Source organism: Panthera tigris, chromosome E2 (assembly GCF_018350195.1).
Source record: "Panthera tigris isolate Pti1 chromosome E2, P.tigris_Pti1_mat1.1, whole genome shotgun sequence".
Taxonomy (NCBI): Eukaryota; Metazoa; Chordata; class Mammalia; order Carnivora; family Felidae; genus Panthera; species Panthera tigris.
This window is the reverse complement of record NC_056674.1, coordinates 23,050,143-23,076,072: the sequence shown is the minus strand read 5'-3', so window position 1 is coordinate 23,076,072 and position 25,930 is coordinate 23,050,143. Positions and strand designations below refer to the sequence as shown.

Below are 25,930 nucleotides of genomic sequence, written 5' to 3'. Positions count from 1 at the left end.
ATGGAACAGCGGAACCGGCTCGGCGCCCTCGGATACCTGCCGCCGCTGCTGCTGCACGCCCTGCTGCTCTTCGTGGCCGACGGTGAGCGCGGGAACTTTGCTGCCGCGGGGGGCTCAGGGGATCCTTGCTGGGGCCGCCAGAGCCAGCCTGTCCCGGTCGCCAAGGAGCAGGAGGAAGAAGAGAAGGGGACGGCTTCACGGTCTCCAACAATCCCGGTGTTCAGCCCGGGCCCAGAGGGGCAGGGGGAGGAGAGCGGCGAAGGGTCGCCGCAGCTGCGGCGCTCGAGCCGGGGTCATTCGGAGCCGGACCCGTGCTCGGGCTGCGGAGAGGCGGCTCGCGGGGAGCGGGAGTCGGCGCGCCCCAGCCTGGCTCCGGCAGTGCGGCTGGGCGCCGGGTAGAAGCGTAAGCCGCCCCTGCTGCCCCGCCCGATCCTGAGGGAAGCAGCCTGCAGCGGTAGCTGGTCTCTGCTAGGGCCCGGCAGCTGCTCGACCGAACTTTGCTAGCGCCTGGGCCACGCTTGTGGCTTGGGGGTGGCAAGCACAAGGCCGGCGAGCCGGGGACGCACCGTCTCGCTTAGGGTTGCCCCAGGCCCCCGCCCCACAGCTGGTCACGCGTCTCTCTTCCCCCGCCCCCAGCTACATTTACCGAAGTCCCCAAAGATGTGACAGTACGGGAGGGAGACGACATCGAAATGCCCTGCGCGTTCCGGGCTAGCGGAGCCACCTCGTATTCGCTGGAGATTCAGTGGTGGTACCTCAAGGAGCCGCCCCGGGAGCTGCTGCACGAGCTGGCGCTCAGCGTGCCCGGCGCCCGGAGCAAGGTAACCCGCCGCCCACGCGGCGCCGGCGCTCTCTCGGCTCAGGCCGGGGCGGCTGGGGTAATCCTGGCAGAAAAGGCAGGGCGCGCACTGGTGGAGCAGCCCACCTCCCACCTTCCCCATCCCCACAGTATCTTCAACAGCAGCAATCGTTACCCACAAATCCTGGTAATCCTTCTCCTTTCCCTTAAAACCTCCTGAACTGCAGCCTGCCGCTAAAAAGCAACACCTCATCCAGTTCGACTGCTCTTGCTTGCTGGCTGCGGGCACCGGAGTCAGATGGGTGCTGGGTCCCGAAGGAAGACCACTTGGTAGGGCCAGGCTTTCCCGGCCCTCTGCTACTCCGAGGTCCCCGGGGCACAGGGCCAAGGAGTTAAGCTCCTCTTGGCTGGGTTCCAGAGGCCCGCAGTGCACCTCAGGATCGGAGGGAAGGCTCCCACTGTCAGTAGGCCTCTTAAACCAGTCTCTTACGTACACTCGAACACACACACACATACACACAGCTGCCCTCTACCCAAGGTCCCACCCAGAGTTACTGCTCACGTCTCCCTCTGCGTCCCGTCCAGATACACCGGCCCCTCCATCCAGCTTTCCACGGGGTTTAGGGAAACACTGCAGGGAATGAGGATGCTCCAGGGAGGGTGATGAGCCTTTCTTCCCACCCTGCTGGCAATCCAGCCTTTCCTCTTTGGCCAGCAGGTGTGCTAGGGCAGCCCCTCCTGGGTCAGGCACCATGCTTCCTTCAGGGTAAAACTCCAGGAGATCCTGATGTCCTTCGTGCCCTCAGCCCCGGCCACTTCCCGAGCGGTTTCGAATCCTAGCCCGCCCGCAGAGAGTCCCCTTGCCGGAGGCGTATCTGAGTTCCCCGGAGCCTGAAGGCCGAGAGCCTAATGTGTCTCTCTCCCTCTTTGCATTTTAGGTAACAAATAAGGATGCAACTAAAATCAGCGTAAGTGTGGAGCCCAGCGCGGGCCGCGGGAGACCCCTTCTGGCCGCTTCGCGCCCCACATCTTCCTCCCTTTTAGAAAGGCTCAGTGGCCGCCGCGGTGTAGGGCCTTACTCGCAGCCCTGCACAGTCGGCTGCTTGGCAGGTCGGGGGGCCATCTGTCGCCGCTAGCGGAATCGGGTTCGCTTTTGTGTAAATCAAGGGTCCCAGGCCTGAATCTCCTTTCTCCGTTCGGCGCTCACCTGTAAAACTCTCCTTCGGCCGGCCGGCGCGTTCAGGCCCCTGCGCATCCGCTTGCCTCTGTTCTGCTGGCATGTCTCCCAGCAACTGGAGCGCGCTGCTCCTTGCGCTAGCAGCGACCTGTGCTCCGACTGTGGGCCCACCCCTCCTCCACACACATACACACACCCGGCGCCCAGGTGGCACCTTCCGCCGCAGCCCTCTCCTCTGCCTGGGGTCCGGGTCCCGTGCCCGGCGCAGTGGGCTCCTTGTGGAAGAAGGTGTGGGGCGGGGGTTGGCGAAGTTGAGAGGTGCTGGGGTCGTGGGGCTTGGGAGAAGACGCGTCTACGCTTCCCCAGCTGGAGCATGGAAGTATCGGGGCCTGGAGACCACCAGGGCCTCATAGAGCTCTAGGTTCCGAGGTGAGGGCCCCAGAGCGGTTGCTTGCCCATGTCTCCTCCAGGACGCTGGGGAGGAGAGCTTGGTCGGGAGCTTCAGGCTGCCGCGCTGAAAAGCAGACTGCGAAGTAGCAAAGCTCTGGGGGCCCAACAGCAACCTCAGCGTCGCCTCCTTGGGAGGGTGGAGGGTTAGCTGTAAAGGGCTGGGGGGGGGGGCAAGTTTTTATGTGTACTGAGAGCAGAGTGGCTGTCCTTCCGGCACTACCCAGGCCCTCCGAAATCCAGAGTAAAGGAACATTGGTGTGAGTAGATGTGGAGGGCTGGGCTTAAGGCCGTGCAGCAAAGAGGGTGGTTAGCCACAGGAGGCCGAGCCTGAGACTTCTCCAAGATGCAGGAGGGAGGAAGGACGGGTAGGTTCTGCAGCTCTGAAGGTCAGAAGCATAGTTTGGCAGGAGGATGCAACGTGATGAATTCGGTTAAGATGATGGGGACACGATGCAATGGGTAGGACCATCCAAGATCCAATCAGGATTGGGAGCCCCAGGCCACTGGGGAGCCACGGAATGAAAGGAAAACCGGGTCGCGACAGGCAAACCTGCGTCCAGAGGTGTTGGGGTGCTGTGGCATGGGGGCGCAATGGCAGAGCTGGGCGCAGGTGCACTTCGCCGGCAGGGAGAGCGCGTCGTGGACCTGTCCATCCGGCCTTCTGACCCCAGCCCCTGCTGTCTTGCAGACCGTGCGCGTCCAGGGCAATGACATCTCGCACAGGCTGCGGTTGTCAGCTGTGCGGCGGCAGGACGAGGGCGTGTACGAATGCCGCGTGTCCGACTACAGCGACGACGACACGCAGGAGCACAAGGCCCAGGCGCTGCTGCGCGTGCTCTCGCGCTTCGCGCCGCCCAACATGCAGGCCGCCGAGGCCGTGTCCCACATTCAGAGCAGCGGTCCGCGTCGCCACGGCCCCGCCAGCGCTGCCAACGCCAACAACTTGGGTGCCACCGGCGCCGCAGGCCGAGCCACCTCCGACCCCGGCCACGGCGACAAAAGCCCGCCTCCGGGGAGTCCTCCTGCCTCCCCAGGTCCCGGAGTCCCAGAGGCGGCCGCTGCCTCCGCGGCCCACGCAGCCGCCACCACTGTCGCGGCTGCGGCCGCTGCTTCGTCAGCGTCACCGCCACTGGGCCAGGCGGTCCTTCTGCGCCAGAGGCACGGCTCAGGTAAGAGCGTGTGCAGAGAGGGGGGCGCGCTCGAACGGGGGCTGCGGGGACAGGGTCCTGAGTGGCTCTGGCCAGAGAGGCAGCCCTGCTCTGGCACTTGGCGTTTGCCTAGTGGTGGTAGTTCACGTGGGTGCGTGCGCCTGGGGCAAGTTTTCTGCAGCCTCGCTTGGGTTCTCTTCTTGTTGTTTCCTGTTTATTGCTGGTTGCTTCGAAGCTTTCAAGACTTGTATTTAGGAAGGGGGGAGGGGCGGCCTTGCCCCAAATTCTGGGTAAGAGTAGGCAAGCGGCTCCAGTGTGAGGACCCCTCTCATGATGAGTTTGGAGAACTGGACCTTTTTCTCCTGGGGTCCTTAGAGTCTAGAGGGTGGGGCACTAGCATCCAGAGTGGAAGGAGGTGGTTACCACTCAGGCATCGTGAGTCTGGATGCTGATTGACTGATGGAACAGACAGAATTTGTCCAAGGCTGTGTGGTTGGGCCTGGCTGAGTAGCCTCTGCTGTCTTTGGTTAAGTCCAGAATGGTCCTAGGCACAGGCTGTGCTATAAATAGTCCCCTTTGGGCCCTCTTGGGGGATGGGGAAGTAAGGATAGAGCTTTGTCATTGCTAGGAGAGCACCCACATGTTAAGGCCTGCTTTCCTAGGGAGCCAAAAGGGCTGGGGGAGATGGAAGGTGGGCAGGCAGAGGGGAGTCAGAGAGCAGGAAAACATACTGACTGCCAGGGCAGGCAGCTCTGGGGCAGAGTGTGTATCATTCTTGGAAGATTGAGAAAATAGCCACTGAAATCACTTTGGTAGGGGTTAATTCTCTCAGAGAAAATCTGTTGTAGAGACTGGCAAGGCAGGTTTTTAAGGCCCAGGACTAGAAGTGGTATATATTACCTTCACCCTCACCTTTTGGCCAGAACTAAGCCACTTGGTGCCCCATAGATGCAAGGTTAGCTTAGGAGCTGTTTTTGACCTCCTCTCTTCTGGGTAGAAGGAGAGCATAAATCCTGGGGGGACTTAGCCATCTCTCTTTAGCACACAGTAGGTGTGCTGGAAAAGTAGTTACTGACTTACAATTGGCTTAGTTGCATGATTAAAAAAAAAAAAAAAAAAAGCACCTCTGCTTCACTCTTATGGGATGTTCTACAGACCATGAGTGGAGTGGCAAAGCAAAGGATTTGGAAAGCAGAAGCCCAGATGTGAGTTGTGCTTCCACGGCTTACTAGCTGTATGACTTAAGCAAGTGGCTTAACATGTCTGAACATATTTCTTCATCTGTAAAATAGAATGGTATTCCCTGATCTCAGAGGGAGCTCAGTATGGAGATTTCTATGTAAATGTTTGTTGTCATCACCTTGGTCATTACCTGCTCTGGCCAGAGAGGAGGGGATGGGGGAGATAAGACTGAGTGGTTGGCAGTTGGAGGCCAAGCTGCTGAGGGCCTTGAATGCCCAGCAGATCCAACAGAGACTTTGGTCAAGGCTTTGGTCAAGGAAGTATTATATGAAAGAGATCTTTGAGAATAAACTTGGTAGTGCTCACAAAAGGTGTTAATGAGACCAAGGCTATGGGCTCATTCCTGCTTGAATCTCCCTGTCCGCCTGGCCAGAACCTTGACACCTTGAGCAGAACCAAGGCTGACCGGACTATGCCCCGCATTGCTAGTCAGATATTCAGTCTCTGGGCTGGCCACAAGGGGGCTCTAGGGCAACTCATCCCAACAGGGAACCTGTCTGTGGAGGGTGGCACAGATAGTAAGTACCCTTCTTTCTGGGAGATCTGGGGGTCCTCACATCAGTTCAGTTCTGATGGCACAGTGTCCAGGACCTCCCAGCAGGTGGGGCCTTGGGCATCTGCCAGTCATAGGGCAGTATTTTAATGCCCACACAGATCAGGGCAGCAGCCCAGGCTGGGGTTCCTCTGCCCTCCCATGGAGTGGCTTGTAGTGTGCATTTCCCTCCAAAAAGCACAGCCAGCTGGGCTCCCATCAAGGCAGGGAAGGCTCCCATCAGGCCCTGGCAGGGAAGTGCCACCAGGTTGGGGGTATGGTGACCCCTAATGTCTCTGTCACCCCAAAACTGTTGCCAGCTCCTGAATAGGCCAGGAACCATGTAGACACATCTCAGAAAGAACCCCAGGTTTCTTTCCAACTCCCATTCAGAAAGCCAGAAGGTGGGCCTTCTGCCAAAAGACCAGAAAGCCTACATCTTCCTGTCTCCAGGTGAAGGTCTTGGGAGAGTCACGGTGCAGTGGGCACCTCTGGAGATATGCGCATGGAGAAATGGGTTAGCTGACTTCTAACCCACAAACATACCTGAATTACCTTGATCCCAAGGAGGGACCCATGCTGTCTTAAATGTCCCATCCTGCCCACCACCCGAAGCCACCCAGGCTGGGGCTGTCGATGGGGCAAAGTCTGAAGACTACCTTTTGGTGGCAGGCATTAATAACCTTTCTGCAAGGCTGTGTTGTTGAGCCATGTGTAGTCCTGCTGAGCCTCCCTGGGGTGCAGCAGGCCAGCCAATCACCCAGAGCTGCCAGCAGCATGAGCCGGAGAGGGAGCTTGAGACAGCAACCTCAGGCTTGGCCTTCCCTGCTCAGTTCTTAGCAGCCTAGAGGGCAGGGGACCAGGCAGGACGGCTGCCACCTGGTTCACAAGCAAGGTGATAGACTCTGTTGACAGAGTCTATCAGTCAGGGTGCTTGGCTAAGCAAATGGCACATTCAAACAGGGTCACGGGGGAGAGGCGATGAGAGTAGTGTTTGAAGGTGTGGACAGGGTTAGGGCAGCCAGAGAAGGGTGAGTGCCAGTCCCCAGGGCTAGTGGCAGTGGGAGCCATTAGCACCTCTAATGGCAAAGCGGGAGTGATTAGTATAACCCAGAGGGGCGCGCCAGATGGAGTGACCTGCCTGACAGGAGCTGTGGCCTTGGTACGATGGCCCAGCAAGGACCTCAACTTCCTCCTGCCCTCCAGTTCCCGTCAGGGCCTCCTACTGGCCAAACCCCCCTAAAGCAGAGGCAAGGGTGCTGGCTGATGCAACCTATACGGACCAGTGCCTAGAGGCTCAGAGCAGAGTGGAGAAAGGTGGATTGGGGTGGGGGGGGGGGGAGAGGAACAGAGGGAATAACCTGACTCTCAGAGAGCGGAAGATAGGTTCCACCCTAGCTCCAAGACAAACCCAAAGGTCATCCCAGGCCGGGTCAAGTGCTCACTCTGGCTGTTTCAGAATGGCAGCCTCAGTGGTGGTCCCAATCCACCTCCCCAGACAGTCACCAGTTAAGTGATTACTCCTGGAAGAAAGTCAGAAGAAGTCCCAGACAGTACTGTGGTACTCTGTTATTCAAGCAAGCTACTTTGGTGATGACAGAGAAGGGGTGGGGTCGGGGGGGTGGGTACTGACCTGAATCCCTCACCCTTCAGCTTCTGCACAGCCAGGCCAGGAAACCCTTCCTGTGCCCCACTTGCACCCAACACAGCCAAATACATATTTGTACTAAAAGTTTATGTGCAAAAACTCATTCATTTCACGTCTCATTTGTCAAGAGACGTTTTGATATTTGTGCTTAAAAATAACATGGGCTGGATTAGCACAGCAGAGCTGGCACAGGAGACCAGGCCCCTTCCTAGCCACGTTCTCATAAATCTGGCTCCTGATTAATCTGAACACTGACCTATTTTATATGAACACTTTGTTGCTGATTGCCATTTCTAGAAAAAAAGAGAGGGAGAGAGAAAGAGAAAACAAAACAGAGTACCTGCCAGACAAACCCTTCTAATCCGGAAAGGCACCACAGTGAAGCTAAGTGTGGCCTCAGAAGAATACAGTTAGCAACTGAATGGCTTGCATGTTGGCAAGAGGATCCCCTCTGCAAGGACCTGGGACTCAGATCTTGTGGTATGTGAACCTCTAATTAGCCTCAAGGCTCCAGCTCCAAGGAGAGGTGCCCTGGCCCCTACAGAGAACCGGCTGATGTGGCAAACTCCTGCCTGGTGCCCACACGGAGAACTGGCTCTCAATATTTCATTTCCTAATGAGAGAAAGACAGCCAAGGCCATGGGTGTGCTGGCTTTAAAGAGGCTCTTACTGCTGGGAGCCATCAAGGGGAGCATCCTTGGGTGTCTCCATGGCAACCGTAAACCATGACTGAAGGGGGCTGTGGACAAGGTGAAGGCATTCACTCTCAACCCATGCCCCCGTGGCTGACAAAGCTGGCGGAAATGGTGCCGGCATGACCTGGGACAATCTCCACAGAGCTGGGAAAGTCTCCAACTAGGCCAGCAGGGCCAGGCGGCAGTCACCCAGTGTTCCCATCTCCCTGGACCCACAAGGACCCAAAAACAATTGGCTTAAATAAACAATCCACTCTTCCCTCAAGCTCCGATGTGACACGAGGATCATAATTAAAGAGAAAATAAATCTGGCACAATTTGTCCCAGAGAAGAGAGGGAGAGGCTCCCTGGGTATCCTGAAAGAGAAAATTAAAGGATTTCACAAAGAAAATGGCTGAGCCTCACAGCTGGCGAGAGATGCCTGCACCATCCCTGACAGCAGCAAATGTGTGTGATTATTGGCTGCATGGCGTCCTCTCCCTCATCAGCCTGTCATGTGATTGCCATGAGTGGGAACTGGCAAGGCCAGCCATGGGCCCAGCTCAAGATTGGCAAGGGCGCCCATGTATGTCCAGGATAAAGCTGTCTGTGTCAGTGGGAGTCCCAGGAGGGGCTAGCCCTACTCCAGCTAAGGCAATCAGAGGAGGCTTCCTGTAGACAGTGTGCGATTTCTGACTTGAAGGGGCACCTGGGGCTTTGTCCTCCTGCTTAGGTCAGCCCTGCGGAAGCTTCTGGAGGCCTCACCTCCCTCCCTGTCCTGTACCACACAAATAGAGAAAGTCACACCAAATGGAATGTCATTTGTCCAGTCGTTAGCCAGCTCACTGCGTGGCCATTCTCTCCTCAGAAGAGAGACCCCAAATTGAGGGTAAAATGGCTACACTGTGGATTTAATGGTGATAAATAATACTTACCTTTTACTGAACACTGATTATGTGCCACACGCACATATCACATATTTCCCTCCTTTTTGCCATTCTCCATAACTCCACCTGCCTCACTTCATGTCACAGTCCGTCCCCAGGGCCCAGACCCTTTCCCTAGCTGGAGTGGCAGCCCCCATGAGAAAAGCCGAGAGCCGGCCTTTCTAAATGTCACTGGGAGCCAAACCCACCACGGGGCTTCTCATTAAATACGCCAGGCGCACATTTTTAGAGCTCTGAATATTAAGGATTCCCCAAGCATCTGTGGGGATAAATGAGGTCAAGTGCTTTTGTAATACGATATTGATTAGTTCTGCCCCATGTGGACCAAGGCAAGGGCTTGGCTGTGGTCTAAACCCCTGAGCTTTATGGGAGAAGGCAGCTTGGTTTTAGCACATCTTTGCAGCACAGGAGAAAAAAAAGTATTATCTTTTCTATTCCCCCATGCTTTGCTGACTATCACCAGGCATCTCTCAGAAACTCATACCCGAAGCGTGAGAAGCTTCCCTTTGTCTTATGTAAGGGCTGCAGGAAAGTTTAAGACGACCAGCAAACAGGCCCAGCGCCTGTAACTGCTGATCCCTACCTGTTCTTAAAGGGTGACAAACTCCTTCCCTGGGGTGGGGCTTCTGGGGAAATTAACCTGCTTGTCAGTGGCTTTGGTGCTCTTGGGGAAGGTGTACTATAAATACTAAGATAACTTATCCAATTTGTCCTGCTCTGGGCTCAGGCTAGCTGCTATTGTGCAGTGAGTCATGGAAGCGGCCGCTGGAGGGGCTCAGCAGCAGCCCCTCAGTAGCCGGTGAGACCTGTACCCTCCATGAGATGGCCCTTGAGATGCAGGTCTTGTGAAGTCCTGTGTTGGCAATCCCAGGGGAGGCCGTTTCTAGAAATTATTGGTTGTTCTGTTCTGCATTACCACCCCCCTGGGCTGAAACATCAAAGCTACTTTGGACTGGCTTCTGGTGTTTATGGTTCAAGTGGAATGTTGAGGGGAGGGGGGAGCTCTGTCTATACAAAATAGAGCCAAAGTGGACATTACAAAAGCTTTCTCCCCACTTATAATCCACCCACACTTAGCTACCCCTGGGGGCTCTGTTCTGTCCGGCTCAGAAGTGACCACCTTGCCAGAAGGGCTGCCATGGGGAACAGACCACTGGTGTCTGTGGAGGCCACCTGTACACAGGGCACCTCCTGAGTGCACCTGCTGGACACCCAGTGCCCATTAAGGGATGAGCCCAAGGGGAGGGGCCTGGGTGAGGTCAGTTCTCTCAGGAGCAACCTGAGAGACAGGTTATGGTGGAAGAGACAAAGTATAAACCAGAAAGAGGTTGAGAACAATTCAGGAGGAAGTTATCCTCACCACCTTTTCCAGACATTTCTTTCTTCCTCCTGACATTTCAAATGCTCCTCACTGTTCAGCTACCTGGTTCACAATTAAGCCAGGGTTGGGTGACATAACATTCTCCCTACTTCTGGGCCCTATAGAGCTCTGACCACCAAGATATCAAAGTATGTGCCTTATCCTTCTTAACCTTTGTAAGTCCTGTGCTTCCCATTCTCTGCATGAGTCCAACCACTTGCATTCAAATCCTGATCCACGCACCCCACATATGATTTCTGTATCTGTTCTCATCTGGATGGCACCCATACCCATGCCAGAGAACAAGTGACAGCATCAGAGGAGATAATCCACAGAAAGAGTTGAGCTTCAGGAGACCTAGCACCTAGAAAATGCTCAATAGATGTTGCTTCTTGTTCTCTGCATTATTTGCAAGAATGGAATTGACTGTCCAGGATCATTTCATGGTGCTCCTATCTGAGACCTCACTCCGAGACATTTCTCCCTCTGCACATTCTGTGAGCATCATGGAGCTAAAGGTGATGGAAGGAAGCTGATGAACTAGCTTCAGAACAGAGAGTGCCTTCAGATTGCAAATGGCTCAGCAGGTTGCTATTTTTGTCCTTCTCTCTCTGTGCCACTTTGAGGGGGGAGGGTAGGAAATGGGGAGGATGCCACGTCCTCGTCCTTGCCTGGCTGTGGCTATTTTCCATGAGTTCGGAGCTCCTTGGTGAGCAAGGACAGGTTCATCATGGCTTCTCACGTCCAGCCCCGAAGTTACACCACCACATTTGCACACCTGCCTGTAGGCCTCATTGTGCACCTGTGTTATGCCTGGTCTTGCTTCACTGTTCTATAGGTTGTTGGCAGCAGGGAGGCCATTGTGATGGGAAGAGGGGGGCCCTTTAGTGGCTAGAAAGCCAAGTTCTGAGGAGAGGCTGGTGTTTGCAGCACAGGACGAGAGCCTCTCCACAGGAGAAGGGAACAGAAGGAACAACCCCCTCAGTGGCAGTCAGCTAGCCAAAGAGCCTCCAAAGCAGGCCTGGGCTGGAGAGGAGGTGCCCCATGTCCTCCTCACTGGGACTCTTACCAGTAGAGGTAGAGGAGGTTTTGTGGGCAAGCCCAGTGCCTCACAGGGATGGGCCTATGAAGTGATAGGGATTGGGGCCACTGTCATAGGCTTGGGCATGCCTGGGCTCTTCCATGCGAGGGCTTGCATTTGTTTTTCCTATTCACGCCCTACCCAAATGCCCTCCCTGTGGCTCACAGTGCCTGCTGCCTGCCAACAAAGGGGTACTCAAGGATCAGTGAGGAGAAGGTAGGACAAAGACCACCAGAAGGAGGTGCTGGGAGCATAGCAGGCTGCTTGCAGGGCCAGAAGACCAGGACCGCTCCTGGCCTGCCCCACGTGAGCCTGCCTCCCACCAGCACAGGGAGCCTACACAGGTTCACCAGAAAGGAGGCCCACTCACTCTTACTGGCTGTCGCCAGAGACAGAGAGCCCCTTACTCTGCTGATCCCTGGCCCCCTGCCATCAGCTCTCCTCAGGAGGATGTCAGTTTTCCTTAAGCCAGGAAAGCCCAGCTGCAACATTAGTCCCCTTATAGCAACTTTTATTACAATTGATTCTCATACAAATGCCACTTGGCCCAGATGAAGGATCTTTTATAAACCCGGGGGAGGGAGAGCTGATATCATGTCATGGGTCATTCTGAGCTAGGGTGGGGGTTCTTGGCCAACTATATCTGGTATGGCCAGAGCCAAGGGGCAGAGGTCTTCCCAGAGCATTAGGTAGACTCAGCCCCCACCTCAGGAAGAATCTCACAGTCTCACCATGGCAGTCAGAATAAGCAAGAAGTGCTCTGAGAATGAATTCAGGGCTTAGCTGGGGCATAAGAAGGACTCAGAAAAGGTGGCACCAGTGGAGATCACTTCACAGAAGGGAGGAAGGCTTTGCTGACCCTGCAGCCAAAGGGGTCTCATCCACCCTGAGTACCCAGAAGGGCTCCACTGCTGTCTCAGGGCCCCCAACATTTCCTTCCCTGTCATGGAGTCAGTGCCTAGCTGATTACCCCATCCAGACTGATGCCCCGGGGAGACAGGCCCAGTTCCTTCTCATATCTGTATCCTCCCTACTCCATGTTCATTGGGCCTGGCACTAGTTCATTCATTCATTCATTCATTCATTCAACAAATGTCAAATTGGGCATCTTTTATGTGCAGGAACTAGGCATGGATGACACAATGTGAATAAGACCTACAAGGTCCTCAGAGTCTGATAGAAGGAGAAACAGACATTGATCAAATAGTCACATGGCAAGTGGAAATTTATACCCATGGCTGGTTACTCTAAAGGAGAGACCCATGGGTCTCTAAGGAGCTAAGAATAGGGGGACTTGACTCAGGGAAGGGTCCTTGAGGGAGTGACACTTGAGCCATAATCTGAAAGATGGTTAAGAGTAAAGAGAGAGTGTAAAGGGAGTGGGTAGAGCCTTCCAGGAAGAGGGGGTGGCATGTGCAAAGATCCTGTGGCAGGAGGGAGCAGGGGAGTACAAAGGCCTGACAAAAAGTTAGTATGGTTGGGGCAGCAAAGCAAGAAAAGGAACAGAGGGAAATTTATTTTTTTAATGCCTTAAGCAAGATTTTATTTTTATATGAAATTTATTGTCAAATTGGTTTCCATACAACACCCAGTACTCATCCCAACAGGTGCTCTTCTCAATGCCCATCACCCACTTTCCCCTCCCCCCACCCCCCTTTGACCCTCAGTTTAATCTCAGCATTTAAGAGTCTCTTGTGGTTTGCCTCCTTCCCTCTCTGTAACTTTTTTTTTCTCCCTTCCCCTCCCCCCTGGTCTTCTGTTGGGTTTCTCAGGATCCACATATGAGTGAAAACATATGGTATCTGTCTTTCTCTGCCTGACTTATTTCACTTAGCATAACACTCTCCAGTTCCATCCACGTTGCTACAAAAGGCCATATTTCATTCTTTCTCATTGCCAAGTAGTATTCCATTGTATATATAAACCACATCTTTATCCATTCATCAGTTGATGGACATTTAGGTTCTTTCCATAATTTGGCTATTGTTGGAAGTGCTGCTATAAACATTGGGGTACAACTGCCCCTATGCATCAGCATTTCTGTATTCCTTGGGTAAATTCTTAGCAGTGCTATTGCTGGGTCATAGGGTAGATCTATTTTTAATTTTTTTTGAGAAACCTCCACACTGTTTTCCAGAGCGGCTGCACCAGTTTGCATTCCCACCGACAGTGCAAGAGGGTTGGGAAATTTAAGTAAAGAGTAGTTCAGAGCTCAAACTCCATAAGGCCTTATGATAGAGATGGGAGCTTTGGCTTTGTCCTAAGGCAACAGCATGGGGAACAAGTGGGTGGCAGGGCATGATGTTTTTGGAACTGATATTCTGGCTGCAGTGTGAAGATTAGAGAAGTGGGGACAGAGTGGATGTGAAGAAACCACTGTAGAGGCAGTGATCCTGCTAAGAGATGACAGGTTTTGGTCTACCTGTTTGGATAGATAGGCGGATAGGTAGATAAACAAGTAGCTGGTGTCTGAGTTAAGGGAAAGATGTGAATGGATGGATGAGAGTGTAGGGGATGAGTGGAAGGAAGGATGAGTGAACGTGTGGATGGGTGGATGGAGGGAAGGACACGTGGACATGTGGATGAATGGATAGAAGGATTTATGGATGTGAGAATGGATAGAAGAATGAGTAGATGGGATGGATAGAAGGATGAGTGGATATATGGATGGATGGAAGGATGAGTGGAGGTTTGGGTGGGTGGATGGAAGGATGACCGGATGTAAGATTGGATGTAAGGATGAGTGAAGGTGTGGGTGGATGGAGGGATCAGTGGATGGATGAATGGATAGGTGGGTGGGTGGATGGATGGATGGATGGAAGGAAGGATGAGTGGATGGGTGGGTCGATGGAAGGATGGAAGGATGGGTGGATGAGTGGAGGTGTGGATGGAGGGATCAGTGGGTGGATGGATGGGTAGGTGGATGAGTGGGTGGATGGGTAGATGGAAGGGTAAATGAGGTGTGGATGGGTGGAAGGAAGAATGTGAATGGGTGAGTGGGTGAGTGGGGGGATGGAAGGAAGAGTGGATACGTGGTTGAAACAGGAATGGGAAGATGGGTCCATGTGGGAGACAAGTTGGGTATTGCAGGATGAATGGGCTTGGGGCTGCAGACATGCCCAGTGTTGGCATTCCCCACATGTTACACTGCATACTCAGTCCATATCTTCTAGGATAGAGGCCACGGGGAGAAAGGTCCCAGGTGGTGGCATGGCACAAACTGACTAGGCCCAGAATTCCATGCCAGCCCTTGCTTCTCTCTGCAGTCCCCAGACCATAGTAAGATGGGTGGGGTGAGTAGACACAGCTAGTCCCCAGCCTGCTCCAGCTCCCCCAACACCTCAGCCTTTACAAGGCACCAGCATCACTCCCAGTGAAGGACATGAGCAGGGGCCTTTCCATATGCTGAACTCTGGTTTCTCTGGTGAATGCAGCCTGACCAAGACTTGCTGAATATTGTCCATGTAAAAGTTACCGTGGATACATTTTTTCAAGCATCTAAAAAATCAAATCTCCAGGTGGGCAGATGAATAACTGTATTCGCATTAAAGACTAATGTAACAAAAAATACACAAGGCAATAATTCATAATGCATGCTAGTCTACAGAGTCATATTTTAATGCGTGACATATCCTGGGCAGCTCCTCTGTGCTAATTTTATTTAATGAGCACATGTTCTAGAATTTTCAGAGCACTATCCCTGGGCAATTAAAATGTGTTAACCTTTTCAGTTAAATCGTGTTCTAAAGAAAAGTCCTCAGCATGAAACAGAAAGAAATATCTAGGCACCATGGAGGCAGAGCCTAGAGGAAAGGATTGCTATTGTGTCCCAGCCGTGCCAGACTCAGGGGCCTCCAGGCCTTCCTCCCTGGCCCTCAGGGCTCCTGTCTGTCACTCCTCCTCATCTTGGCCAGGCCCACCTCCATGGAGCAGGGCGAGAAGGCTGAGGCAAGGACCCACACACTGAACAGCCTTCACTGAACCAGCATTGAGTGAGTGCCCAACATTTGCGTGAGCCAGGGGATGTGAGGCAGACTCTGTGTCAAGGGACATGAAGGCTATGGAGGGGACATGAGGGATTTAAAAAGGCCAGGATGCCCCCAAAGAGGGGCAGGTCCACTCATTTGAAGCCCATTCCCTATCTGTGTAATGGGCACACTAGTACCCCAGCATCCACAGGTCTGTGAGTTTCAGACCTGAGCCTCTGGTGAATGGTTCCCAAACAGTGTTCCTTGGAACCCTGAGCCCCAGCCCTACCCCCAGCTTCAAACAGAGCTGTTCTGTTTTTCTAATGATTTGAAATATCAGGCTTCCATGCAGCAATTAGCTTAAAATGGAGGTTCCACTGCTTTAGAAGATTTGAAAGCAACTGATATAGTCCAAATATATATATATATACATATATATATATACGTAAGTATATAAATTATATAGAGTATACAAATACGTTTATGTGTGTGTGTGTGTATGTGTGTGTGTATGCCACCTTCTAAGAAAAGAATTTGAAGTGGCTTTCAAAGCTGCATGTGACCTAATAGAACAGAAATTTTTTAATGAAGAAATTGGAATACAGGGAAAATGAATGTGAAATGGTGAAACTAGTTTGAGGAAAAGTTGGACAAAGAGATGTGTGCACACAGTCTCGGGCAGTTGAAAGGTCAGATCAGGGTGATAGCGATGGGCCTCCAGCACCACCTTGTATTTGAAGATGAAAAATGAGATTCCAAGCATGAAGCATCTGGTGGATGTCTGGTGCATCGTGGCTGCTTAGACTAGCTGGGGACACCTAAGAAGGACTCCCATTCATTCATTTGATGAATATTTTATGTGTGGGATGCGCACAGGGTGGTGGGAGAGAGGAGTCAAAAGGTAGACCTTCCATGGCCACCAAACACAGCTGGGAAGGATCAGAACTTGCTGTAAAGCCCATAGGATGCAGGGAGCCTCCAGCTGGAGTCTGGGGGATGCAGTGTCTGAGGGAGGCCTGGGGGTGCAGAGGAGGCAGACAGGTGACACGGGGTGAGCAGCACGGATGATGGTGGGGCTGTAAGGGAGGGGTGAAGTTGCAAGGTGGTCTGGGGTGGGGCCAGGAGTTAGGTCTTCAACCTGGGATGGAGCCCCTGGGGGATTGGGGGGCATCGTGTGTTTGCACATGATGTGTTTTTGTGTTTGCAAAGGGCACTGTGGCCTCTTTCTGGGTAGGGACCTGTCTGCTTAGAGCTAGTGGATGTGGGTCAAGAACGTGGCCCTGTCATGAGAGAGCTGATGTGAAGGGAGGGTAAAAGGACCAGCAAAGGTGGGCCAGGGCGGAGAAGTGCACAGAGTGAGAACTGTTTTGGAAGCCACCTTGTAAGTGGCTCTGGGCTGGGCTGGCAGGGAAGGGTGGGTTGGCTGTGGGCAGCCAGAGGAGACAGGATAGGGCTGACTAGTGAAGTGGACAGCATGAGTGGCTTCCATGCAGCATCCCAGTGTACTGGGGCTGAGGGCATCTGAAGCATCGTGGAAGCAGGGGAGGCAGAAATGACCCTGGGTTGGGGTCAGGAAGAGCCTCGAGCAGGCTAAGGAATCTAGGTTCGATTCACAGGTACCAGGGAGTCACTGCAGATTAACTTCTGTATCTGTACTGCCTACTAGCTGTGCAACTTTAGGGAAGCCACTTAACTTCTCTGGGTCTCGCCTGTGAGAGGGGAGTGGCTTCTACCTCCTAAGTCCACTGAGAGGGTGAAGGGAGAGAATTTTCTTGGCACTGGGAACCCAGAATCATGTGCCTGTTAGCATCCTGCAGTCTCAGAGCTCAGAGAATCTGGATGGGCAGTGGGGGATCCCCCTGAGACCTGGACCCAGCACTGAGAGAGGCCCCCCACCACCCCCGCATGGGGAGAACCCTGATGCTTACTGTGGTCTGGGCTACCCCTAGCCCTACCAATGCCAGCCTCCTGACCACACAGAAAGACCTGTTTACCATTTTCATTAAGTGACACCATTAAAGGATAATTTGAGGCAAGATCTAATTTCAAAAGAAATAGAAGCTGGAAAGGCATTCACAACAAAGTTGGCTGCATTAAAAAGCTATTACGAAGGTTAAAATACAGAAAAACGTCTCATCCCCCATGAGGTCTCCCTTGGAAGCAGCCTAGGGCTGGGGTCAAGCCAAGGCATCGGGGAAAGGGTCTGGCTCTTTGGTCCCGAGAGGTGGTGTATGTGGTGGGTAGGTGTGTGGACGGCAGACACACTGTCTGAGTTCAAGTCCGGGCTCTGCCATTTCTCTTAGTGTGGCCTTGGTAGGGCCAGGTTTAGCAAATAAAAATATAGGACCCCCAGTTCAATTTGCATTTCAGATAAACAAGAGGTAGCATTTTAGGTTAAGTAGGACCCGTGCAGTATTTGAGATATACATGTACTTAAAATTATCCATGGTTTACCTGAAATTCAAATTGAACTGGTGTCCTGTATTTTCTCTGGCAACCCTAGGCCTTGAGTATTTTGCTTCACATCTCTGGACCTCAGTTTCCTCACCTGTAGAGTAGGAATAAAAGAGTGACTCCTACAGTTATGAGGATTGTATTTGATGTAATATACCTGCGACAGTGCCTGTGTGAACAAGAGCTAGCCAGCTTCGCTGTAGTCATCCTGAAGCTGATCACCTCTATCTGCTTGAACCTGGCTGGGTCTGCCCCCTGCCATGCACTCCCCACTGCTGGTCATCTGCTCCAGCATCAGATCCATTCCCTGCTGGGGGTGGGGCTGCTTGCTGGGGGCAGAGGAGAGGAGGAGGTCTGAGGCCAGCCCTCTGGTGCTTGGGCTTCCAGAAAGGTGGAGGGGTAGGACATGTTGTAAGAAAGGCATTTATGGGAGTGGGGGGAGAAGGGGAGAAGACAAAGGGCCACATGAATAGCACAGACATTTGTCCCAAGCCCTCTGTGCCTAGGTGCTCAGGGAGGGCTTCCTGGAGGAGGTAGTGCTTGTTCCAGGCTTGAGGCAGAGGTCAGAACTAGACAAAGGACAAGGAGGTTCTGCAGGTGAGCCCAGAGTCTGCTGTAGGCACTCACCAGGAACAGTGGACTGGAGTGCAGGTCAGCTGGCCGGGCACAGCAAAGGCGAGGTTGTTTGGGAGTGTCACAGAGAAGTCCTAGCTGTGGCACTGAGCCGGAGGCTCTTTCTCCTGTGGGTAGAGGGGCCGCATCGAGTTTATGCACCTCAGGGAGAGTTCTCGGGTGTGTCTGAAGGAGGGGGGTGAGCAGTGGGTGTTGTGGAGACAAGAAGATGCTTTAGGAGGTCACTCGGGCCATGGCAAGGAAGAGAAGGCACAGCAAGCAAGGCTAAAATGAGTGTCCCACACCTGCCCCTGCCCCCCTTCACCCCAGGGAGTGCCTAGGCTCCCCCCACTGCCTAGACACTGAGGCTACCGGAGGACAGCTTGTGTTCGAACCCAGGACCTGGGCAGGCCAGGACAGCAGGGTGGATCAACACGGGACCAACGGACCCACGTCCCATCTGCTCTCCTACATCTCTTCATCCACACTCAGCTCTCCTTCCAAACGTCTCTGTTTCCTTTAAAGCCCAACGGCACTGGTTGCGCCTAGTTTTTGCCCTAGTTACCAGCACACATTAATTTTATGGCAGAAATTAATTCTGTCCAATTCTGTTAGTGCCCGGTTATTCCTTGCTGACTCCCTTTGAATAAATATCCATGAAGAGGCTTTAATTAAAACGTCAACAAGGGAAGCAGCCTCCTTGCAAGGCAGCATCTTCCCGCTCAGCTGTGGCCGGGCTGCCTGGCCTGCTCGCCACGGCATCCAGGGGAGGTAGAGAGCCATGGGGAGGTGGGCGCAGCGGCCATGGGGAAGCCAGGAGCGTCAGAGCAGGGAGAGCCAGCTTCACACAGTGCTGTACGAACCAAGACGGGACCCTGGCCAGGCCTCCTGGATGCTACAGCAGAGGCTCAGAGGCTGCAAACTCAGGCCCCACCGAGCGCCAGGCAGGGTGGTGGAGAGGAATGAGACTGGCTGGACAAAGGAAGCCCCAACTGTTTGAGGGCCAAGAAGGGAACTAGCAGCCACCCTGGGCCCATTTGGGGGTCAGGAGCAAGCAAGGAGCAGCAGATTCCTGCCAGAAGAGGAGCCCGCTACTGGTCATGTATCTTGGAGGAAACCGTGCCCAGGGTTACCTGAATCTGTGCTTTCAGGTAAAAGTCTCTGAGTTTTACATGTTGGATTATAATTTATAATTTTTTAAGTTTTTGTTTATTTATTTTGAGAGAGAGAGAAAGAGGCTAGGGGCAGAAAGATAGGGAGAGAGAGAATCCCAAGCAGGCTCCACACTGTCAAGGCAGAGCCTGATGCGGGGATCAAACTCACAAACCGTGAGATCATGACCTGAGCTGAAATCAAGAGTCGGACACTTAACCCACTGAGCCACCCAGGTGCCCCTATAATTCATAATTTTTATTTAAAAAAAATTTTAATGTTTATTATTTTTGAAAGAGAAAGAGACAGAGCGTGAGCAGGGGAGGGGCAGAGAGAGATGGAGACAGAATCCAAAGCAGGCTCCAGGCTCCGAGCTGTCAGCACAGAACCCAATGCAGGGCTTGAGCCCATGAAAGGAGATCTGAGCCCATGAGATCATGATCTGAGCCGAAGTCCGACGCTTAACCGATTGAGCCACCCAAGCGCCCCAATTTGTAATGTTTGAAACTGTGTGTACCAAGTCAGACCCCTCTGCAGACAAGACTGAGCCTCCAGTGGCCATTTTCCTTTCCTCCCCTTTTCCTTGCTGTTGCCCCTGGGCTCTGCAGGAGATGGTGATTTGTAGCCAGTGAGGCAGGGCTGGAGAAGGGGGTAGGGTGAAGAAGAGGGAGAGGCCAGCCCCCAGAAGTGCCCCCGACCCTGCCCTCAGCTCTGGCCTGGTGCTTCCAGATCACGGGCATCTCCACCATGGCCAGGGTGACTCCTACATGCCCTCTCTGCCTGACTCCACAAACCCCTCTAAACCCAGAGAGAAGCCTCTTGCACCCTGGCACTGGGTTGCTCTAAGAGGGTGTCCTCTCCTTCGACTGGGGGCTGGCCCTCTGCTGTGGGTCCAGGATGGGCAGGGCACTGATGGGAATGGGAGCGAGGACCAGTCCAGACAGGCCTCCATCCCATGTCTAAGCGCATGTCCGAGGCCAGCCCATGAAGGTTGCTGCCTCTTGGGGGCCAGCCGTCTTCTCTCACTTTGAGGCAGAGCAAAAGGGCAAAGGCCCAGCACTGAGCATTGGCCTTGACAGGGGTCTTGTCCAGGGCACTCACTTGACTTCCTACCTTTTCTAGCCTAGAAGCCTATATTTAAGAGATGTGTTGTGACAGCATGAAATGCAGAATATTCATGTGGCCTTGCTCTGTGTGACATGGAGGGGACTGTCCCCAAGATCCCCATCACAGTCTTTATGTCAGGATACCCATGCTTACTGGTGGGATGGCTCTGTCCACAGAGACTGGACTAGTTCTCTGGCTGCTGTAGTCAGCTTCTGAATGTTCTAGTGCAATTCTGGACGGGGAAAGGCCAGGCATCACGCTGTGGCCAGAGTGAACCTCCAACTTAGCCCAGGATCTGTTTCTGTAGGTAGAGCTAGGCCTCCAATGTATCTGAATTTTATTTACTCTTTACAAACTTGAACCAAATTTTAGTTTTCAAGCTATAGCATAAACAAACACAAAAACAGCCCCTGAACAACCCTGGACTCCGAGGGGCACTGTTTGCAAAGCTCTGACCCAGGCAACCCCTCCAGTACAGCAAGCAGATCGTCAGCAGGCCCCTAGCTCCCTCCTGCCCGCGGCCAGCATGACAGGGGCTACAGACCACAGCAGGGCAGACGTCACCCCCGAAGCCAGGGAACCATCTGTGACCCTGGGAAGGACAAGCAGGGCACATGGAGGAAAGACAGTGGCTTCCCTGGCTAGTGTCCCCACTGGTCAGCTGGGGAGCAGCTCACCATGCTCCTGATGCCCACGGAGCAGGAGCGGTCCCCTCAGTGCACCCACGCCTGTGGGAGTCTGAGACAGAGTGGGAGTGGGCAGCTGCTTCCCCTGCAGGCACTGCCCCACCAGGAACCTGACTCATGGGCTTAGCCTCCAGCCAGTGCAGGCAAGGGTCCCAGAGGATGACCCAAGCAAAACCTCCTCCTTCACTTTTATCACCAGGCCTCAAAGCTTCTGTGTTGTTCTCTGACAGGGCTTTTGGCATTCTGCCATTGCCGTGTAAATGGAAAAGTGGGATTTCCCAGTCAGAAGCAGCTTGGCTGGTGCCTTTGCGGTGCCCATGGGGGCTGAGTGCCCCCACTGTTTTCTTTGGGAGCCTCTTAAATGGCTCCAGCAGGTGTCTTATCCTGTTCACCATTTCAATGATAAAAGCTAATATTCGCAGAGCCAAAGCAGCTTTGATTTCTTTAAGAATGATTAGCAAAATGATGATCCTTGTTAAATCAAAGAATGAATCAGCCACTATTCCATCAGAGGGCTTCCCTCACCTCTGATTTTCCAGCCTGATTTCAAGCAGCCTGATTTTCCAGCTTAATCATGACAAATAAACTTCTGCGTGTTCCAGTGCTATTCCTGGTGCTCTTAGGAAGGGAGGAAATAGATACAGAGACTGTTAGCATCCAGACACAGCAGCCTCATAGGAACAGAGCCATCCCCACACTGCAGAGGCCAAGATAGGAGCTCCTACCTCAGCTGAGCCAAAGGCATCCTCCTGGCCCTGGAGGGTCCAGGTGAGCCCCAGACAATAGCGGGAAGTCCTGCCTCACTCCACTCCAGGAAAGCAAAGACAGGGACTGAGGCAGCAGACGCTGGGGGCGGTGAAGGGAGACCGGCAGCCATGTCCTAAACAGTTGTCGATCTTGGAAAACTTTCCTCTTGAGGGAAGGACAACCCCCCATATTATATTTTCTCCAACGCTTTTCAGAGAGGTAGTTATGTTACCCTTCTCAATTGTATCTATTTTCAGAGCAGCTGACTCTGTTTACGTAATTGTGTAACAGAAGACGCTCAAATTCGGTGGCTTTGGTATGACACGAGAACAATTTATTTAGCTCATGATCCTGTGGATCAGTCGGGAAACTCCTCTGCCAGTCTCTTGTGGACCCATTCCTGCTCACGTGGACAGCTGCCCTTTCAGCTGAGGACTGATTGGGCTAGAGGGAGTCCAGCTGGGACGTGTCATGGCTTTTATCCTGCAGCAGGCTGGCCCAGTCTTGTTCATAGGCAGTGGGTTACAAGAGGCACAGAGGAAGGGCAAGCCTCAGTGGACAAGCACTTAAAAAAAAATTTTTTTTAACGTTTATTCATTTCTGAGAGACAGAGACAGAGCATAAGCGGGGAAGGGGCAGAGAGAGGGAGACACAGAATCCGAAGGGGGCTCCAGGCTCCGACCTGTCAGCACAGAGCCCATCGCAGGGCTTGAACTCACCAACTGTGAGATCATGACCTGAGCAAAGTCAGACGCTCACCGACTAAGCCACCCAGGCACCCCTAGACAAGCACTTTTTTAAGGCTTTGCTTACTTCACATTTGATAATATTCACTGGCCAAAGCAAGTCATGTGACCAAGCCCAGCATCTCGGAGGGGTGGGGGGGACGCACTATCACAGGGTGTGGATGCTGGGATCTAAGAGGTGAGGGGGGAAGGAGATTGTGGCCATTTTTGCAATCTACCACTGTGATCTTGCTTGATCTGGACCCCAACCTGGAAAGACATGCCAAGCACATGTTAATTTTACAGAGCCATGCATATGCGCATCCCCATTCTATAGAGTGGGTGGCACAATGCCCAGAGAGGTAAAGGGTGTTGCCCCAGGTCACACAGCTGGCTTGCTTGAAAGCCTCTCTCCCAGGTGCCAGCCTGCTGCCCCTGACCACCTCCCTTGGCCCCCTTTGTGGTGACGCTGGGCCAGGGAGTAGATGAGGTGCCACCCAGGAGCCAAACCCTGGCCGAGCCCCCACAGACATCCACCAGCAGAGACACCACAGACTCTGGTGTCTGCCCTCCACAGGCTCTGGTCTCCAGGAGCCACCACTTCAGCCGCTGGCCCCTGCTGCTCCCACTCTGGCCCAAAACAGAGTGGCAGGCTGCTTGTTTTAACCCGGGGTCTTTGGAAAGTCTTGTGCAATTTTAAAACTTTTCAATGTGAGTAGGTGATATTGTGACAGCGGGAAAGGCCAGTCAGCAGTCTCTGGAGGCAAATTAAAATGTCTCCTCACATCTCATCTGTCCCCAGTTCCACAGGCAACACTTCCCTTGCCCAGCTCGAGAGCCCAATTGCCGTTCGTCCTGCCCCCGCGTGTCTTGAGGCTCCGTGTTTTACTGCACACGGACATCTGCTTTCCAGGGCCTCGTGTGGCTGTTTCTATCCTGCCTGCACCTGCCTGCGTGTTGGGTTTGCAGGAGCGTGAAGTTCTGAGCCAGGAGATCTGAAGGCCAATGGGCCCAGTCTGGGCACACAAGCCCTGTGTGGCCAGGAGGCAGCGTTCTGCCAGCAGCACCGCTGGTTTCCGTGTACCTGAGCCCAGGCACCTGGCCATCCATCAACACACCCGTCACCACGTCCACCCTCATTCTTCCCAGTGATGTGTGGCAGTGAAAGCAGCAGAGGAGGAGGACCCGAGTCTTGGGAGTGATGACCACACCCTGGTCCTTTCCACGGATGGATGGCAAGGGGCAGAATGTCAGTTCCTGCCAGGCTGCAAGCAGGGCCAGGAGGGACAACTGTGTAAAAAATTAGTGTCTGAAGAGGAAGGTTAGCACACCTGGATTTGTCCTGTCCTTGTGCTTCTCCACGGGGTCTCAGACCATGCATGGAAACAAGTAATGGTGGGCGAGATGTGCACTGCAGACAGCTTCCACCCCCTTTTCATTCAGATGTTTGAACCCAGCCTGTGTTTCCCAAAATGGGCACGTAGAATCTCGGAGTCTCCAGCAGGAATGGCCCCTGGATCATTATCCTACCCTGTCCTTTCACAAAGGGACACTAAGGCCCAGGACACAGTTATTGCCAGAACAAGATGGATTTGGGATTGGGGGAAACACCTTAGATAGAAGATTAATGGCTCTTCCAACTGGAGAGAGGGGGAGGTCATGGGTTCAGGCCCAGCCTGGTCAGGAAAGCCAGAAACCCGGCCTGCCTGGCTGCAGCACCCGTGGGCAGATAAGCAGAGGTGGCCACGGCCTCTGTACCATCTGCTTGGCACAGGGAAGGGCCTCCTGCCTCTCTCCATCCAGGCACAGAGCTCCAGCCCAGCTGGCTGGCTGAAGTGAAGGGAGGAGAGAGGCCTCCAGATGGTACAAGTGAGCAGGGTAGGGCTAGAAACTGTTTACATTAATGCAGTCTGACCCTAAGCAGGGTGGCAGTGGCAGTGACGTCATCCCCACGGTTTGGGTAGCACTTCTTCCCTGGCTCCTCTCAGGACCCCTGGAGCATCCCACCTTCCAGGGAAAAGCCTGTGATTCACGGGTAGGCTTTCCTCCAGTTGCACCGAAGGTCTTCCACTAGACGCAGACCCCAATGACAGATGGGCAAGAAACCAGGCAGGCAGCCCAGGGGAGGCAGGATGAAGGAACACGTTACAGTTCCAGTGGTGGGCCAGGGGCCCAAGTTAAGCAAATGGAAGTGACCTCACTAGAACAGTGCAAGGGTCACTCCTCCAGGAATCTAGGAACCAGGAACCCCTCACCTCCATCAACCAATGATTTCTGAGTTCCCCACTTTGACCCTAAGGTAGGATAGACCAACAGGGCATGAAAACAAGACTCACAGAAATATCAGGATGCCTAAGACGGCATCTGTGAATACTAAGCTGTGTAGTTCAGGCAGGGGTTGGAAGGTTTGGAGTTGTGTGCAATCACGGAGTATCCTTGGAGGAGAGGGGAAGCTGGGCCTTTGATGCGGAAGGCACTTTCCAGTATAGTTCTGGGGAGAGTAGGGGGGTGGTGATTGGCATATTGCCTTCTTATTCAGCTCAAATAACAACTGGGACTTTAGAATTGCAATTGTGATCTAGCACACACGGCTTTAGGCTGGGGTACCTGGTGTCTGACCACAGTAGGCTCCTAAAACGTGTGGTCTGTAAATAACAAACAGCAAAATGCTTCATCGTTGTGCAGAAGTGCCACTAGGCACCAGCTGAGTACTGAGGTCAAGATGTCCAAGTTGGAGGAAGTCTCATTCTCCCGGGTTTGCCCATGGCCACTAGGTTCTCATGAATCCGGCATTGACCGTGCCCATTTTCTCACCCCCTGCAGGCACTGGCCGTAGCTCCGCCACAGACCCACTCTTGTCCCTGCTCCTGCTGGCTCTGCATAAGCTCCTTCGCCTGCTGGTGGGGCACTGACACGCACAGCCATCCCCCCGCACCTCAGCCCGCCCACACGGCCTGCCCAGACCCGGCGTGAGGCTCGCGTCACCAGATGGACACAGAGAGACTGAGAAGCATGACCAAGTCCATGTGGAAAATAAATAAATCCTATTTTTGGGGAAGTTACACAAATGTAGAACACCTAAAATAATGCATCTAGTTTCCAAATAAGATGGAATTTGGACCATGCGGTATGCATGGGATCAGTGATTTCGCTACTTCAATGTATTTTTCTTTTCTAAACTTTTCCTCCAAGTGTTCATTTTGCACGAACTGTTGAGCAGTTATCTTTAGGATACTATGTAAAAATGTTGGGTCAAAGCCTTTCTGACAAAGCAAAATATTTTTAGTAGATTATTGTGTTTAGGGATTTTTTTATTTACTTTTTTCTTTAGGGGCTTTCCTTTTTTTTATTAAAGTAAATTATTTCTTTTGAGACATTTTGATTAAAAAAAGATACATCTTATCATAATTAAAATTCACTG

At 53.2% G+C, this 25,930-nt stretch overlaps 1 protein-coding gene across 2 annotated transcripts; it reads left to right on the top strand.

The window, feature by feature from the left end:
• On the top strand, nt 1–25,694 carry VSTM2B (V-set and transmembrane domain containing 2B). Of its 2 annotated transcripts, XM_042969554.1 has the most exons (5): nt 1–82; nt 637–821; nt 1,738–1,767; nt 3,115–3,595; nt 25,333–25,694. In XM_042969554.1, exons 1-5 carry the CDS (start codon nt 1–3, stop codon nt 25,419–25,421), a joined length of 867 nt encoding a protein of 288 aa, XP_042825488.1. In that variant the 3' UTR covers nt 25,422–25,694. The 2 variants fall into 2 exon arrangements, with proteins under 2 accessions (XP_042825488.1, XP_042825489.1); XM_042969555.1 differs by lacking the exon at nt 1,738–1,767.
• Nucleotides 25,695–25,930: the final 236 nt, after the last annotated feature.

Excerpts from the sequence above, each read along its gene's own strand:
- VSTM2B (XM_042969554.1), top strand. The coding sequence starts at position 1 with ATGGAACAGCGGAACCGGCTCGGCGCCCTCGGATACCTGCCGCCGCTG. Across the intron at positions 822-1,737 it reads TGCCCGGCGCCCGGAGCAAG|GTAACAAATAAGGATGCAAC; the intron begins GTAACCCGCCGC and ends TTTGCATTTTAG. Across the intron at positions 3,596-25,332 it reads GCGCCAGAGGCACGGCTCAG|GCACTGGCCGTAGCTCCGCC; the intron begins GTAAGAGCGTGT and ends CACCCCCTGCAG.